This window comes from Lontra canadensis, unplaced genomic scaffold (assembly GCF_010015895.1).
Source record: "Lontra canadensis isolate GAN:19392208 unplaced genomic scaffold, GSC_riverotter_1.0 scaffold85, whole genome shotgun sequence".
In the NCBI taxonomy this organism is placed as follows: Eukaryota; Metazoa; Chordata; class Mammalia; order Carnivora; family Mustelidae; genus Lontra; species Lontra canadensis.
Window position 1 is genome coordinate 4,792,761 of NW_022631079.1, and position 15,550 is coordinate 4,808,310.

Sequence of the window (15,550 nt, forward strand, 5' to 3'; positions counted from 1 at the left end):
AAATTAATACCAGGAGAGCTGTATCCACCCAGGATAGGGGAGCAGAGACCAGATTTACCTGCCTGCCTAAAAACACAGGGAAAAGGGAAACAGATAAAATCTAGGAAATAATTGTTTTCATGTTGGTGGACAGGAGGCAGTAAAGGGGCAGGGATCCCTGCCAGTGATGGGTTCGCTGCATTGTGGTGATGCTTATACAGGAGTATTTATCAAATTAAATCAAGATGTAAACTCTACTACTGTTACCTTGCTGTTAGGTTTACAATAGCCCTAAAACAGTAAGTTCTAGAAATCCAAAAACTGCATCACCAAATTAAGGGACGTTTAAGACCAAAATAAATGGAAGGATATATTTACTGTGTTGATGACTGTAAGTGCAACCCTAATCACCATCTAGCAGCTAATTAGAAATTAGCAAATCTGAATTTAAAATGTATATGCAGACACACTGACTAACCATAGCTAAGACAACCTGAAAATAGAAAAATAGATCTACAGGACTTAGATTGCTGGATATCAAGACTGTGGTACAGGCACAAGCATAAACAGTGTCCAGAAACAGGCCCCAATATATTGATGTATGACAAAGATGACTCTGTAATATTGTGGTAAAAAGATAGTATTTTTGATAAATGCTGCTGGGTTAATTGGCTCTCTGCATGCGTAAGAAAAACAATTTGACTATAGCCACCCACCCTACACAGAAATTCGTTTTGTATGGATTGTACATCTAAATGTGAAAGGTAATACAGTTAACACTTTTAGAAGAAATATAGGTGAGCATCATGACTTTGGCTTAGACACCTTAAACAAGAAAAAAAAAAACAATAGATAAATTCAGCTACATTAGAATTAAGAACTGCTGTTTGTTCAAAAACAAAAACCAAAAGAAACAGAGGAGTTAAAAGCCAGCCACAGACTGGGAGAAGATAATCGCAATGCATATCTCAAACCAAGGACTCTTCTACAGAATATAGAAGGAACGCCAACAAATCAACAAGAAAAAGAAAAATAGCAGATTGAACATAATTTCAGAGTATATTTAAATGACCAGTAAATGTGGAAAATCACCCAGTTTCATTAGTCATCAAGGAAAAGCAAATTCTAACAAAAACGTAAGACCACTACACATGGGAATGACTACAGTGATGAAACCAACTGATGATGAAGATCTGAAGCAACTGGTACTAATACGAGTCTGGTGGGAATGTAGGCTGTGCACTTTGGGAAATGGTCTCTTTCTACTAAAGCTGAACATACATGTAAATTTTTTTTTAAAGATTTTATTTTTATTTATTTGATAGAGATTACAAGTAGGCAGAGAGGCAGGCAGAGAGAGAGGAGGAAGCAGGCTCCCTGCTGAGCAGAGAGCCCGATGCGGGGCTCGATCCCAGGACCCTGAGATCATGACCTGAGCCGAAGGCAGAGACTTCAACCCACTGAGCCACCCAGGCACCCCATACAAGTAAATTTTGCCTGCATGATTATACTTCTAGGTGTATCTCGAACAGAAATACATGTTTCTTGAAAGAACAATCATGGTAGTAATATTCTTAATAGACCAGAAGAAGTAGAAACAGCACGAATGGCCACCAACGCTAAAATGCACACATAAATTGTGCTCTTCATTCAGTGCCATATTCTACAGCAGTAGGAACAAATGAACCACAGTTACATGCGCAGAAGACTAAGTGTTGTGTTTTTTTCCTTCAAAAAGCAGGCGGATGTAATACATGGTGTTAGAAGTTGGGATAGTGGTTGCCTGGATGGTGGCAGGTTGCAGAGATTGACTTAAGGGGGCTCCTCTGGTGCTAGTAGTGTTCTTATTATCTCAATATTGATTGTCGGTATATTCAATTTACAAAACTCATTGTGAATTTTTATTTATATATATTCATGTTTGAGTATAAATGTTCCTTAATAAAAGCAGGAAGTCTGACATTGTTCGCTCTCTGTTTAGAGTCCTCCAGCAGCTTCCCGTCTCACTTAAAAACACAGCACAAGATGAATAATGAGAACAGCAGCAGTGAGCATGTGTGTGAAGAACCCTGTGTAATAAGTGCTTATATATGTGAATTTACTATGTAAAATATTTTGTTCCTTTCACTATGTGACAAATATGAAAAGCTATTCCTTATTAAAAGCTGTTCCTTATTAAAAGCTAACCAATTTACCTTAATATATACGTTAAGTGAGATAACATTCCCCAATTTTACCATATCTCTTACGTGTTCTCTCACTCTCTCCTGGCATATAAAAATGGATATGGCCAGTGTTTTACATTAATTCTTCAATAAAGAATTCAAACATTTTGTTTTTGGTGTTTTCATCTGCCTCAGGGTCCACCAGTGGGTGTAGTGAAAATACTAATTACACAGGATAAGTAATATTGGGGTGCCTCGGCGGCTCGGTTGGGCAGCCGGCTCTTGGTTTTGGCTCAGGTTGTGATCTCAGGGGCCTGGGCTTGAGCTCTGAGTCAGGCTCTGTGCTCAGCCGGAAGTCTGTTTATGGATTCTCTCTCTCCCTTTGCCCCACCCCCCCACATGCACATTCTCTCTCTCTCACTCTCTAAAATAAATCTTTTTAAAAAATAAGCAATATCAAGTTAATTGATGAAAGCAGATGTGAAGAGTACTACTTGAGTTCGACACACTATTGCTTTCCATTGTATGAGAAAATATCCAGCTGAAATGTTCCAGTGAGAAATCTGCTTAGGTATGAGTTGCATACCCCAGTATAACAGGAACCATCTACATTTGTATTATGATGTTGTATATACATATTTTGTCTTATTCATTTCTCCCCCAGTATGGGAGAGGCTGTAGAATTAGAGACCAGATTGCCTGGGTTCTTATGATGTTGTCTGGCTCTATCACTAAATAGATTTGAGTCCAATTACTGTCTGTACTCAGACTCTGATCTGTAAAATGGGGACATTAATAGTAGCTAGCTCATAGGGGCAATTTAATATGAGCTGTGCATGCGTTAAGTGTTATTTCTTAAATTAACTTTCGAAGAACCGATAGGTTCTTATAGACTCTTTATACCCAGCACTCATTTTTCCCTTGATGGCAGAGGCTTAATTTGTTTTTCACCTTAGCCTTGCAAGGTTCAGAGGTAAAGATTGATTGGAGTATGCCAGTCACTAAAGACACTCCTCAGAGATTTGTTTGGGATTGGTGCATGTTTTAGTTCTCATCAGATTGTCTGCAGAAGTGTTCTGGAAACTTCTGGAGAAGGTTTCTTTCTTGCCCAGCTGAAATGTTATATGTCTGGCCTTGACACTTAGTTCTGTCTTGCGCCCCTCAGAGGAGGACAGTGGACTGAGGAAGGTATGCTGAGAGCGAAGGGCTCACGAGGAGGTGATTGAGCTGTCTGTTCTAACTGTTCTGCAGAGAGAGTAGCTGGAGGTTGTACTCAGTGGCCGGCAGAGCAGTGGAGTGGCTACCCTGCCCAGGCAGGGCTGCAGAACGGGCCTCCAGGCTGGCCAAACTCTTGTTTGGGAAGCTGGTCAGGCCCAACTATGCTCCTGGCTCCCTGGCCAGATGGCACCAGCATCCTCACTCTGCAAATGTGGAGTGCTGTGGACCATGCTTTCCACTCAAGGCAGCTTCCCAGGTGCTCAGGTCAGGCTTTTTCATCAAGTAGGGTGGGCATCTTCATTCAGGAGTGGGTGGGGCTATATATTAGCCTCCCTGACTGGGTGAAAGGGGGACCAGCTCCTGGCCCTGCAAGACTGTGTGTGTGTAGGGGGGGGGGGGTCCTTAGGCTTATTCTGTGGTGGTGCCTAATTCCCTAACAACGCAAGTTTAAAAGTTAAAAAAGAAACAACTTAAAAATAACCGTGAATATCCTTTATTGGGTATATACCATATAAAAATATCTAAATTGTAAGTAACATCAATAATGAGAATGTGTCAGGAGAAGGAAAAGTGTAAAGCTTAGGAATGCTGTTAAATTTAAGTTGTTACCAGTTTAAAATAGACTGTTACAATTTTAAGATACTTGATATATTTCATGGTAACCACAAGGGAAAAAATTTACAGCATTTAAACAAAAGAATATGATAAAGAAGTCAAAGCATACTGACCAAAGACATCAAAACAAATGGATAAGCAAGAACAGTGAGTGGATCTACAGAAGAGTCAGAAAACGAACAAAATGACAATTTTAAGTCCCTACCTATCAATACTGCTCTAATGTAAAGATGGCTTCTTCAAAGACATAGAATGATTGAATGGATAAAACAATAAAATCCTACAATATGCTGCCTGCAAGAGATTCTAGCATTAAGATACAGACTGAGGGCAATGGGATGAAAAAAATATTCATGCAAATGGCAACCAAAAATAGCAGAGGTAACTACTTATATGAGAAAAAATCAACTTTAAAAATAGTAAAAAGAGAAAAGTTCGTTATATAATAGTAAAAGCATCAACCCATAAAAAAGATAAAATATTTGTTTATATTTATGCACCCAACATTAAAGCAACTAAATACATAAAGTAAAACTAACATTAAAAGGAAAAATAAACAGCAATACAATAATATTAAGGGACTTAAATACCCCTCTCTCAAAAAGGATAGATCATCCAGAGAGAGAATCAACCAGGAAACAACAGGTTTGAACATCACTGTAGACCAAATGGACCTAATGGACATATACAGAGCATTCTACCCAACAACAGCAGAACAGAATATACACTCTTCTCAAGCCCATGTGGAACCTTTTCTAGGGTAGACTGTGTGTTAGTCCACAAAACAAGTTTTAGCAAATTCAAGAAGATTGAAATCATACCAAATATCTTTTCTGACCACAATGGTATGAATTTAAAAAATAACGGGAAGATAATTGGAAAAACTCACAAATATGTGGAAATTAAACCATACTCCCTCAAAAACCAGTGTATGAAAGAATAAATTTAATGGGTAAAATAATATCTTGAGACAGATGTAAATGGAAAGACAACATACCAAAACATATTGGAATGTAGCAATAGCTATCCTTCTCAAGCTATTCCAAAACACAGAAGAGGAAGGAATGCTTCCTAATTCATTCTATGAGGCCAGCATTACCCTGATACCAAAGCCAAAAAGAGGCACTACAATATTTCTGGTGAATATAGATGCAAAAATTTTCAATAAAATGCCAACAAACTGAGTTTAACAGCACATTGAAAGGATCTTTTACTGTATTCAAGTGGGATTTATCCCTGGGATGCAAGGATGATTTATCATATGCAAATCAATAAAGGTGATACAACACATTAAAAGAACAAAAGAAATCATATGATCATTTCAATAGATGCAGAAAGAGCATTTGACAAAATTAAACATCTTTTCCTGACAAAAACTCATAACAAATTAGTTATAGAAGGAACATATCTCAACATAGCAAAAGCTGTATATGACAAACCCACAGCTAATGTCATACTCAATGGTGAAAGTCTGAAAGCTTTCCTTCTAAGATCAGAAAGAAGACAGGGGTGTCCCCTGTCACCACTCCTATCCAACATAATACCGAAAGAGCATTTAGGTAAGAAAAAGAGATAAAAGGTGTTAGAATAGGGTTGGAAGAAGTAAAACTGTCTATATTTGCAGATGGCATGATTTTATATAGAGAACATCCCATAGACTCCACCAAAATATTGTTAGAGCTAAGCAATGATTTCAGGAAAGTTGCAGGATACAAAATTAGCAGCAGTTCTATACGCTAAAAACAATTTTTCAAAAAATAAAATTGCTATACACAGTATCATGAAAAATAGTAAAATACCTAGGAATAAATTTAACCAAAGAGATGAGAGGTCTTTTCACTGAAAAGTATAAGACACTGATGAAAGAAATGGAAGAAAACATGAGTGGAAAGGCATTCCATATCATTGGTACAAGAATTAATATTTTTAAATCTCCATATTAACCAAAGCCATCTATAGATTCAGTGCAATTCCTATCAAGATTCCAATGGAAGTTCTTACAGAGGTAGAAAAAAAATTATCCTAAAATTTTATATGGAACAACTAAAGGCCCTGGATAACAAAGGCAATCCTGTGGGAGGTTCACACTTCCTGATTTCAAGCTATCTTAGAAAACTTAGGTGATCAAAACAGCATGGTCCTGGCATAAAACATATAGACTGATAGAAATAAATTGAGAGCCCAGAAATAAACTGATGCCTATACAGTCAACTAATATTTGACAAGGAAACTAAGAACACTCAATAAATAGTGCTGGGAAAATTAGACATTCACATGTAAAAGAATGGAACAAACCCTATATTACACTGCTCAGAAAAAATGAATTCAAAATGGATAAAAGACTTAAATGGAAGACAAGAAACCATAGAATTCCTAGAAGAAAACATAGATAAAAAGTTATTTAACATGGGTCTTGGTGATGATTGTTTTTCATAAAACAACCTAAAGCACAAGTAACAAAAAATAAACAAGCAGGACTGTCTCGAACTGAAAAGTTCTGCACAGCAAAAGAAATGATCAACAAAATGAAAAGACAGTCTATGGTATGGGAAAAAATATTTGTAAACCATATATCTGATGAAGGTTTAATATCGGAAAGATATAAAGAACTCATGCAATTCAACAACAACAAAAAATTTAAAAATGGGCAAAGAATCCAAACAAACATTTTCCCAAAGAAGATAATCATATGGCAATCAGGTACATAAAAAAGGGGGCTTAATATCACCAATCACTAGAGAAATGCAGATGGAAACCACAACGAGGTATCTTTTGCTTGTTAGAATGATTAGAAGGGAAAAAAGAAAAAGAATGAAAAAGAAGAGAAAAATGCTAGCAGGGGTGTGGGGAAAAGGGAAACTGCATTGCTGGAGGGACTGTAACTTGGTGCAGCCATTGTGGAAAATGGGAAGAAGGTTCCACAAAGATTACAAGTGCAACTACCATATAAGCAGGTGTTCCACTTCTGGGAACACATGTGAAGGAAACAAAATGTCAATGAGAGATCTGCACCCCCAAGTCAGGTGGAGCATTATCTACACTAGCTAGGCATGGAAACAACCCAAGTGTTTATGGGCAGATGAATGGGAAGAGAAGGTGTGGTACACACAATACACACACAGTGGAATATTCAGCCATAAAAAGAAGGAAACCCTGCCATTTGAGACAACTTCGATAGACTTTGAGGACGGTATGCTAAGTGAAGTGAGTCAGAGAAAGACAAACACTGCATGATCTCACTTATATGTGGAATCTGGAAACCAAGCAAACAAACAAAAAACCATACAGAAAAAGAATTCAGATTTGTGCTTACCTGAGGGGGTGGGTGGGAAATGTGAGAATTGGATGAAGGTGATCAAAATGTATAAACTGTTAAGTCATGAAGTAGTACTGCGTATGTAAAGTCCAGTCTGATGACTAGAATTAGCTCTACTGTGTGGTATATATGAAAATAGTGAAGAGAGTAGATCCTAAGAGTTCTCATCACAAGGAACATTTTTTTCTTTTGTATCTATATGAGACGATGGATGTTAAATTACTGTGATAGTAATTTCATTACATATATATATAAAATACATTATATATATAATATATATATCAGGTTATGCTGTACATGTGAACTTATACTGTGTATCAATTATATCTCAATAAAATTGGGGCAAAGACACATGGAATAAAGGTGTTTATAAAAGTGGAACCTATATTCTACCCCAGAGGAGTGTCATTTAATGGAAAGAATGTGATAGACATTCTGTAATGCATTTGGAGACAGACCTAAAGCTATGTAATTATGATGGTTTTCTGGGGGCACATGTAACCTACCCTGACAAGACTATGATTTACGGACACAGGGATGGTAGCTGTGTCTGTGACCCATTAAGAGAATTTTTTTAAAAGTCATAGAGATGGTTATAGTGCTAGGTGTAGGTATTCTTAAAGTATTAAGAATGTGCTAGGTGTTCTTAAAGTATTAAAAATGTTGTTTCAAGGAAGGGATGTGATAAGCTTTCAGAATGCATTTAGAGAAGTGTTTGAAACACATGTAATAAAAATGGTTATAAGAGTAATGGGACTTTGAGTATGATGTTGTATTAGGAAACTGCTATTTTAGCCATTCTGTCAATTACCCAGGGAAGTATTTGAACAGACACACAGTGAAGATCATTGCTGGAGTGATACGTGAATCCGTTGTTGGGAGGACCGTTATTTCAATGTGTGGATATTCCGTCCGGCCTGTAAGGCATTTTGAACAGAGTTTAAAACCACATGGAGGAAGAGTGCCTCTAAGAGTTGTTTCAGGGAGTAGGTGTGATATCTTTTTTTGTATTGAATGGAGAGAAGTGTTTGAAATAATATGTAATAGGGCGCCTGGATGGCTGAGTCGTTGAGCGTCTGCCTTCTGCTCGGGTCATGATCCCAGGGTTCTGGGATGGAGCCCCACATGGGGCTCCCTGCTCAGTGGGGAGCTTTCGTCTCCCTCTCCAGCTCCCCTGTGCTTGTGTTGTTTCTTGCTATCTCTCTCTGTCATAAAGAAAAAAAAAAAAACTTTAAAATTGTATGTAATTAGAAGAGTGCTTGAGCATAGGCCAGACAGTTGGGTTTTCTCTATTTGAGATGCAGGTGCCTGACTTACACTTCGAATGCTGGAGGTCCACTTCAAAGAGGCATCCATTCCGAGAGGGCTCTCTCAAGTCATCCAGTTGGTAGCCCCAGGACTAGTTAAGGACTGGCCTGTATCCCGCCCCTGGCGCTCCTGTGCTTTTCTCAGTTGGTTTGGTAACTGCCCATATGGGCCACTCATTTTTTCCTCTTCCCATGCTTTAGATTTTTCTACTGTTATATTTAGAATTTACCATAAAAAGTGAGCCCACAAAACCCTAGGCCCCAATCCTTGACTCCAATAAAAGCAGAATTTTAGCCCTTCTTCCCCCACCCGCAGCCTTGAGGTATGGCCATTTCTTTATCTAATTTGTAAAGATGTTTATTCAGGTTATTTTTCAATTTTCACATTGATTTTTTTTTTTTTTGCTCTTCAGTTGTTTTACATATTTTAAATTTCACATATTTACATATGTATTTTACATATGTGTACATATTACACATATATTTACATATTTTAAATATTAATCCCTTTCTCATCAAATATGTGGTTTGCAAATAATTTCTCCAGTTCTGTAGGTTTCATTTCCAGTTTGTTGATCATTTCTTTCACTGTGCAGAAGTTTTTTAGTTTGTTGTAGTCCTACTTGTTTATTTTTCATTTTGTTGTTTGTGATACAGGTGTTATATAAAAGGTATCATTTCTAAGACCCATGGCGAAAAGCTTTTCCCCTATGTTTTCTTCTCAGAGTTTTATGGTTTCAGGCTTACATTTAAGTCTAATATATTTTGAGTTATTTTTTCTAGTGGTTTATGATGGAGAGCTGGTTTCATTCTTTTGCATGTGATGATCTAGTTATCCCAGCACCACTAAATGCAGAGACTGTCTTTTCTCCATTGAGCGTTCTTGGCTCCCTTGTCAAATGTTAGTTGACTGTATGTATGAGGTTTATTTCTGGGTTCTCTTCTGTTCCGCTGGTCTCTATGTGTCTGATTTTATGCCAGTACCACAGTGCTCTGATTGTTACAGCTGTGTTTAATATAACTTGAAATCAGGAAGTGTAATGCTCCCACCTTTGTTCTTTTTGGGAATGCCAGGTACCTAATACTTTCTTAAGATCTTATATATGTAATACTCTATTTTATGCTGATAACAATTTAACTTTGACAGCATTCCTAAGCTTTCCACTTTTACTCCCCACCCTCCTCACATTTTAGGTTATTGATGTTAAAATGTATATGTTTTTATATTATGCATCCAATAGCAAATTATTGCAGTTATGTTTATTATATTTAAAAAATTTTTAAAGTAGACTTATAAGTAAATTATGTCCCATTGCAATATTGAGGAATATGACTTCTATTAATTTACTCTTAACTGGGAATTTTACACATATATCCATACTTTTTATGATGTTTATTTGCATCCTTTTATTTCCACTTAAAGAATGCCTTTCATCGTTTCTTGTGGGGCAGCTGTGATGACAATGAGCTCCCTCAGTTTCTGTTTGTTTGGGAAAGCCTTTATTTTTCCTTGGTCTTGCCTCTCTGTAGGCCTCAGTTTCCCAACTGTCCAATGAGGCATTAGATTCAGGAGCTGTGTAAGTGTGAATTCAGTAGGGCAGTGGCCTTAGCTCCCTCTGCCCAGATGCTGTGTGGACAGGGTTGTTAAATGCTAGTCCAGGCTGCCAAGTGCCCCCCTCCCCAAGTTCTGCCAACACAGCCTTTTCCAGAGCCCCCTGAGAAAGCACCAGTTGCAGCTGGGGCTCCACTTGGAGGGCACAGCTGGGTTCACACGGGGCTCCACCTTCTTACTGGGCTTTTGGGCAAGTCACTGAACCTTTTGGGCCTTTCCCTTCTCCCTACAGTGGCTCCCTGTGGTCCTCACGTCCCAGTGGACACATCCCTGTGCAGTTCCTTTCTGCGGATGTGGACTGGGCCTCGTGACCTCTCTCCCACACACTGTCACTTCCACGCGTGGGAAATGGCTTTGAGTTAAGTTTCGCTCACTCTTTCTCCTGTTGTCTCCCCTTTCCCCTCTTTCTCTCGTCTCACATGCCTCATTCCGAGGCAGAAGCAGACATTTTTGGGGCCGTGCTAGGAGTGGTTCACGCAGTCCACCATCGAGAAGGCCCTCGGTCCACCCGAGTCCTGCCGGCACCCGCGAGTGCTCGGGCTGCCGTCCTGCCCACAGGGCCTCAGGGGAGAGCGGAGCGCCAGCCTCTGGGGATCTCTGTGGGGAGAGGCTCCCGGGACCAGCCGCGAATGAGACCGGTCCTTTGTTGCCAGCGCCTGGACTGGGGCTTTTCCACAGGGAACTATGTCGTGGACGCCAGGCCCCAGCCCCGCCCCGCCGCCCTCCCTCGCCCCTCTTCTCCCAGTGCTGGCCCCCCTGCTGGTGCGGTTGTCGGGGCCGCTGTGGCCGCACTCACTTCTGTCCGCGTGTCTGCGCGGAGCAGCCTCCCCCGCGCGCCGTCCTCAGGCTCGTGCGGGGTCGGCTTCCCCTGGTCCTTCGCGGTCACAGCCTAGACGTCACCTCACGGCGGCCGGTTCGGAGCCCCGCACCTCTGGCGCCAGCCCTCCCTCCCAGCGCCCCGCTGTATTTACGTACGGCTTTCGGCTTTTTTCTTCCACGTCTGTTTGTTTCTGCGGCGAAGTCCATCTTTCCCCAAGAATGTGCGTTCCCAGGGGGCAGGGCGGCGGCCGTCCTCAGCGTTCCCGTCAGGGCTCGGTTAGCTGCGGAAACGAACGAGAGAGAGGACCCTGGAGCCCGCAGCCCCGCTCAGATCCGCTTGGACCGTGCAGTTGGTGCCCGTAACCGAAGGTGCCTGTGGGGCTGAGGCTAGAGAACGGCCGGGACGACCGCCCGCGAGGCTGCACTGGCGCGGTGATCCGCGGAGTAGGGGGGCGGGGGGAGGAGGGGTGATGCGGGGACGGGGGACACCGCCTGCCCCCTCGTGGCCAACGGTGGCATTGCCGCCGCACGCAGGAACACCAGAGACCACCACACACCTGCTGGGGGGTGCTCGTGGCCGAGCATTTCCGAGGGCAAAAAGGAAAAGGGAAAGATTAAGGGGTGCCTAGATGTGCGAGCCTCCCCAAGGTCACCCAGAGTCCTTTCGCTCACTCAAATTGGCCCGGACTTCACGTGGTCAGTCAGCTGCGAAAGGTGAGGAGCTAGAGCCTTTCGCTCGGTGAATGGTTACCCTGAAGGAAGCCGAATCTCTGAGGTTAGGAAAAGGAGAAGAACGAACGCCACGTGCCAGGGGCCAGGGCTCTTTCCCTGCGCCGAACCCCGGGAACGAGGGGGCGCAGTGGAGCTCTTTCCAGATGCGCGGGGCATGCGGACCACATTCCACCACAGCCTCGCGTTCCTTGGTTTCACTTGTTTCCACAGAGAGAGGAAAAAGTCTTGGTTTCAAACCAGGATGTGTGAGTGGGAACCCCGCTTTCACCCAGTCGGGGGCAAGGATGGGAACACGAGAGGGAACCCCCAGGGTACGTGGGATGGATGATTCCCAAGGTGTGCCTCGAATCGGAGTTGATGGGCCGCCGACCGGGAGCAGATCCAGACGCAGCGGGGCTCCCGTGAGAGGTGGCGGCGGGCTACCTCGGCCCGCACCCCTCGCCCGCCGGGGGCATTTGACACCGGCTCACCTCTCCACTCGCCGGCCTCAGCCCCACACATCACGGCCTGCGGGGAGAGGTGCCCCCACTTCTGGCCCCAAATCCTTTACCTCACTCTGCGGGTGTCTTCTTCTGTAATCTTAGGTCAGTAAATTTTGAAATTTAAACAAAACGGACAAGTTCCTTAGAGGGAAGAAAAAAAATCTGACTGCTTTCTTGGCTTAGTGAATTTTTCATACTCAAAGAAATGTTCGCAAAATGGCAGGCTCTTCTCCCTTTCCCGTCTCAGCAAGACGAAGGGGCAAGCGCTCTTCTCCAGAGTGCGGTTGACACGGTGTCGGCCCTCCGAGGGCCCCGCGGCCGCCCCTCCTGCCGGCGCGCTCCGGGTCTTCCCGGAGAGCCGACGCTGCCGCTTCCCGTGTTGACTCCAGTGACGCCGCTTGGCGAGGAGCTGCGCGTGCGCACTCACGTTGCCTCGGAGAGAGACGCCGCTCCCTGCCGAGAAGCGTTAACCGGCCTCTTCGCAGGGGCCCGGGCTGTGGCCAGAAGGCTGAGGCCGAGCCCAAGCAGTATGACGGGAGTGGAGGGTGTCGCACCTGGGCCGCGACTCCAAGACTCCAACGTGCAGCTCCGCCCACTGGGCCCTCTTCTGCTGGGTGAATTCTGGCCACCTCGAAGTCTCTGTCTCTGCATGGCATCGAGGAGGAAAACTGCCCGTCGGAGTGAACGAGCAACACGTTTGCGGGAACGAGCAACACGTTTACATTATGTCAGGCCACTGAGCTGTGGGGGCCGTGGGTTTTGGCATCCAGCATTGATGTGATCACTACGGATGAGGGTGGACGCCATGAAGCGTTACTCATGTCAGATCACATCTAAAAATGATTTTGCTAGATGGATCTTTTAAAAAAACATTTTATTAGAGAGAGAGCACATGCGTCAGTGTGGGGAGGGGCAGAGCGAGAGGGAGAGAGAATCTCAAGCAGACTGCCCTGAGCCTGAAGCCTGCTGCGGGGCTCGATCTCAGGACCCTGAGATCATGACCTGAGCCAAAATCAGGAGTCCTACACTTAACTGACTGAGCCACCCAGTTGCCCCTAGATAAATCTTCTTAACCAGATGTGGCTAAGACCACTAGCTTCTCCCACTCTTCACTGTTCTCTTCTTCCACAGTAATGAAATGCCTGACTTTAGCTAGGTGCCCGGTGGCTAAGAATAAAGATGGAATGACATTTTCCAGCTCCCTTTGTGTGTCGTAGGTGTGACCATGTGACTAAATCTGGCCAAATGCCCTTTTCTTCTTGATTCTTTTTTCCATTCTGCTCTCTGGAATGCAGACATGATGGCTAGAGCCCTGCCTGCAAACCTGAGTAATGAGGATGAGTGCATGAAGGATGATAGAGTGTGGGGTAGAAGGAGCCTGGCTACGAGGATCTCATGGATTACCTACATTCAGACTTATATATGAGAGAAAAAAATTATTTTTGTATAAATCATTTATTTTGGGATCTCTGTTATATGTAGCAGATGGAAACAGTGACAGAGCAGCTGTCACTCTCAGCTGGGGGGACAGTGTCAGGGCAGGAGGGTAGCCCTTTGTCTGATAGTCATGTGAGCTTCAAAAATTCAAGTGGGTATGAGGCAGATTTGGTATCGTGCGTAGCTGTCTTCAAAGCTGAATTAAGGGTAGATGGAGCACCATTTTAGGATTAACAGTTTGTTCAAAGTCTGCCTTTCTTTTGGGGTGTTGGTCTGCTCGGCTGGGTTATGCCAGTTTTCCTTCAATTATCCATGACTTGGGTTAATAATGTCTGGCAGTCCCGGGCATGGGGCCTCACCCTTTGGCTGCATGCAGAGTCCCTGGGTGTGTGTATGTGCACATCATGATAGAGGTCCGAAGTGAGCCCCACACATGCTTGTAGAGCAGCCTCGAGGTGAACAGTTCAGTGGTGGGAGGAGGGGTTATGGTTCATGTACTTCTCTGATTTTTCCTGCATACCATGATGTTTTTAAAGGTTTTTCAATTTGATTGCATTTATCAGTAGTTTCTTCCTTTTACTATGGAGTAGTATTCTATTGTACAACAATACTCCTGTTATATACTCAGCATTTTCTTCTTGGTGAATATTTGAGTTGTTTCCAGTTTGGAGCTGTTATGAATAAAATGGGAACTTTGTGGCAAGAGTCTGTTTTGGGGCATGTATTTTATTTATCTTGGTAAATACTAAGGTCATTATTGTTGGATTATAGAACAGGTACACACGTCCTTTATAAGAAACCACCGTGGTGACTGTACCATCCTACACTCCAGCAAGCCGGGTGGGAATGTTCTGATGTTTCACATCCTCTCTGACATTCGGTGTCTTTAGTCTTTTTAAGTTTTAGCCCTTTAGAGTGTTGTGTATTGGGCCTTCTTTACTGTGGTTTTAACTTGTGTTTCCCTAATAACTAGTCATGCTGACACAATGTCCCTATGTATTAATCATTTGCATATTTTCCTTTGTGAAGCTTCGTTCAACTATCAGGTTGTTTTCTTTACTATTGAAGTACAGGCATATATAAAAATGTATATATATTATATAAATATATCATATATAAATAATGTATACTTATACAATATGTAAATAATAAATTATATGTGTGTGTGTGTGTGTATATATATATATATATAAGCTATCTACCTTTTGGATTCAAGGCTTTTGATAGGCAAAGACTTAAACAGGAAAAAAAAGGCTTTCTCATATACAGGTCTATTAGATTTTTGGAGAGGGATGAAGATATTCTCTGAATTTTCTTTCTAAAAACTTTATAATTTTAGATTATATAATTCGTTCTATTGTCCATATAAAATTAATTTTGGGGTCATGGTAAGTGGTAGGGGGGATTCTTTATTTTTTCCCCATACAAATAGTAAAACTAAATTCTGAAAGTTTTTACAGTCTTTGTAACCACTGCCCAAATGAAGATACAGAACATTTCTCTCACTCTAGAAATTACATATATATGTATATGTGTATGTGTATATTTATTTATATCTATATTTACCTTTATATTTAGTTTGGCTGCTATAAAATACCATAGACTGGGTGCTTTACAAACCAGACATTTAATTTTTCACAGTTCTGAAGGCTGAGGAGTCCAAGGTCAAGGAACTGGAATATTTGGTGTGTGGTGACAACAGCTTTCTCATGCACAGGTGGCTGTTGTCACTGGGTACTCAGCTCACCTTAGTGAGAGGACGCAAACTCTCTGTGACTCATTCTTTTTTTTTTTTTAAAGATTTTATTTATTTATTTGACAGAGATCACAATTAGGCAGAGAGGCAAGCAGACAGAGAGAGAGAGAGA

The 15,550-nt window shown here is 42.2% G+C and overlaps 1 protein-coding gene across 1 annotated transcript in view; it reads left to right on the forward strand.

Moving 5' to 3' along the window:
• Positions 1-2,114, forward strand: part of LOC116882575 (zinc finger protein 37A-like) — a 31,162-nt gene extending 29,048 nt beyond the window's left edge. Inside the window, exon 6 of the mRNA XM_032883073.1 lies at positions 1,961-2,114. Within this exon, the coding sequence (XP_032738964.1) occupies positions 1,961-2,088 (128 nt within the window). The 3' untranslated portion in view covers positions 2,089-2,114. The remainder of the gene's footprint in view (positions 1-1,960) is intronic.
• The last annotated feature ends 13,436 nt before the right edge of the window (positions 2,115-15,550 follow it).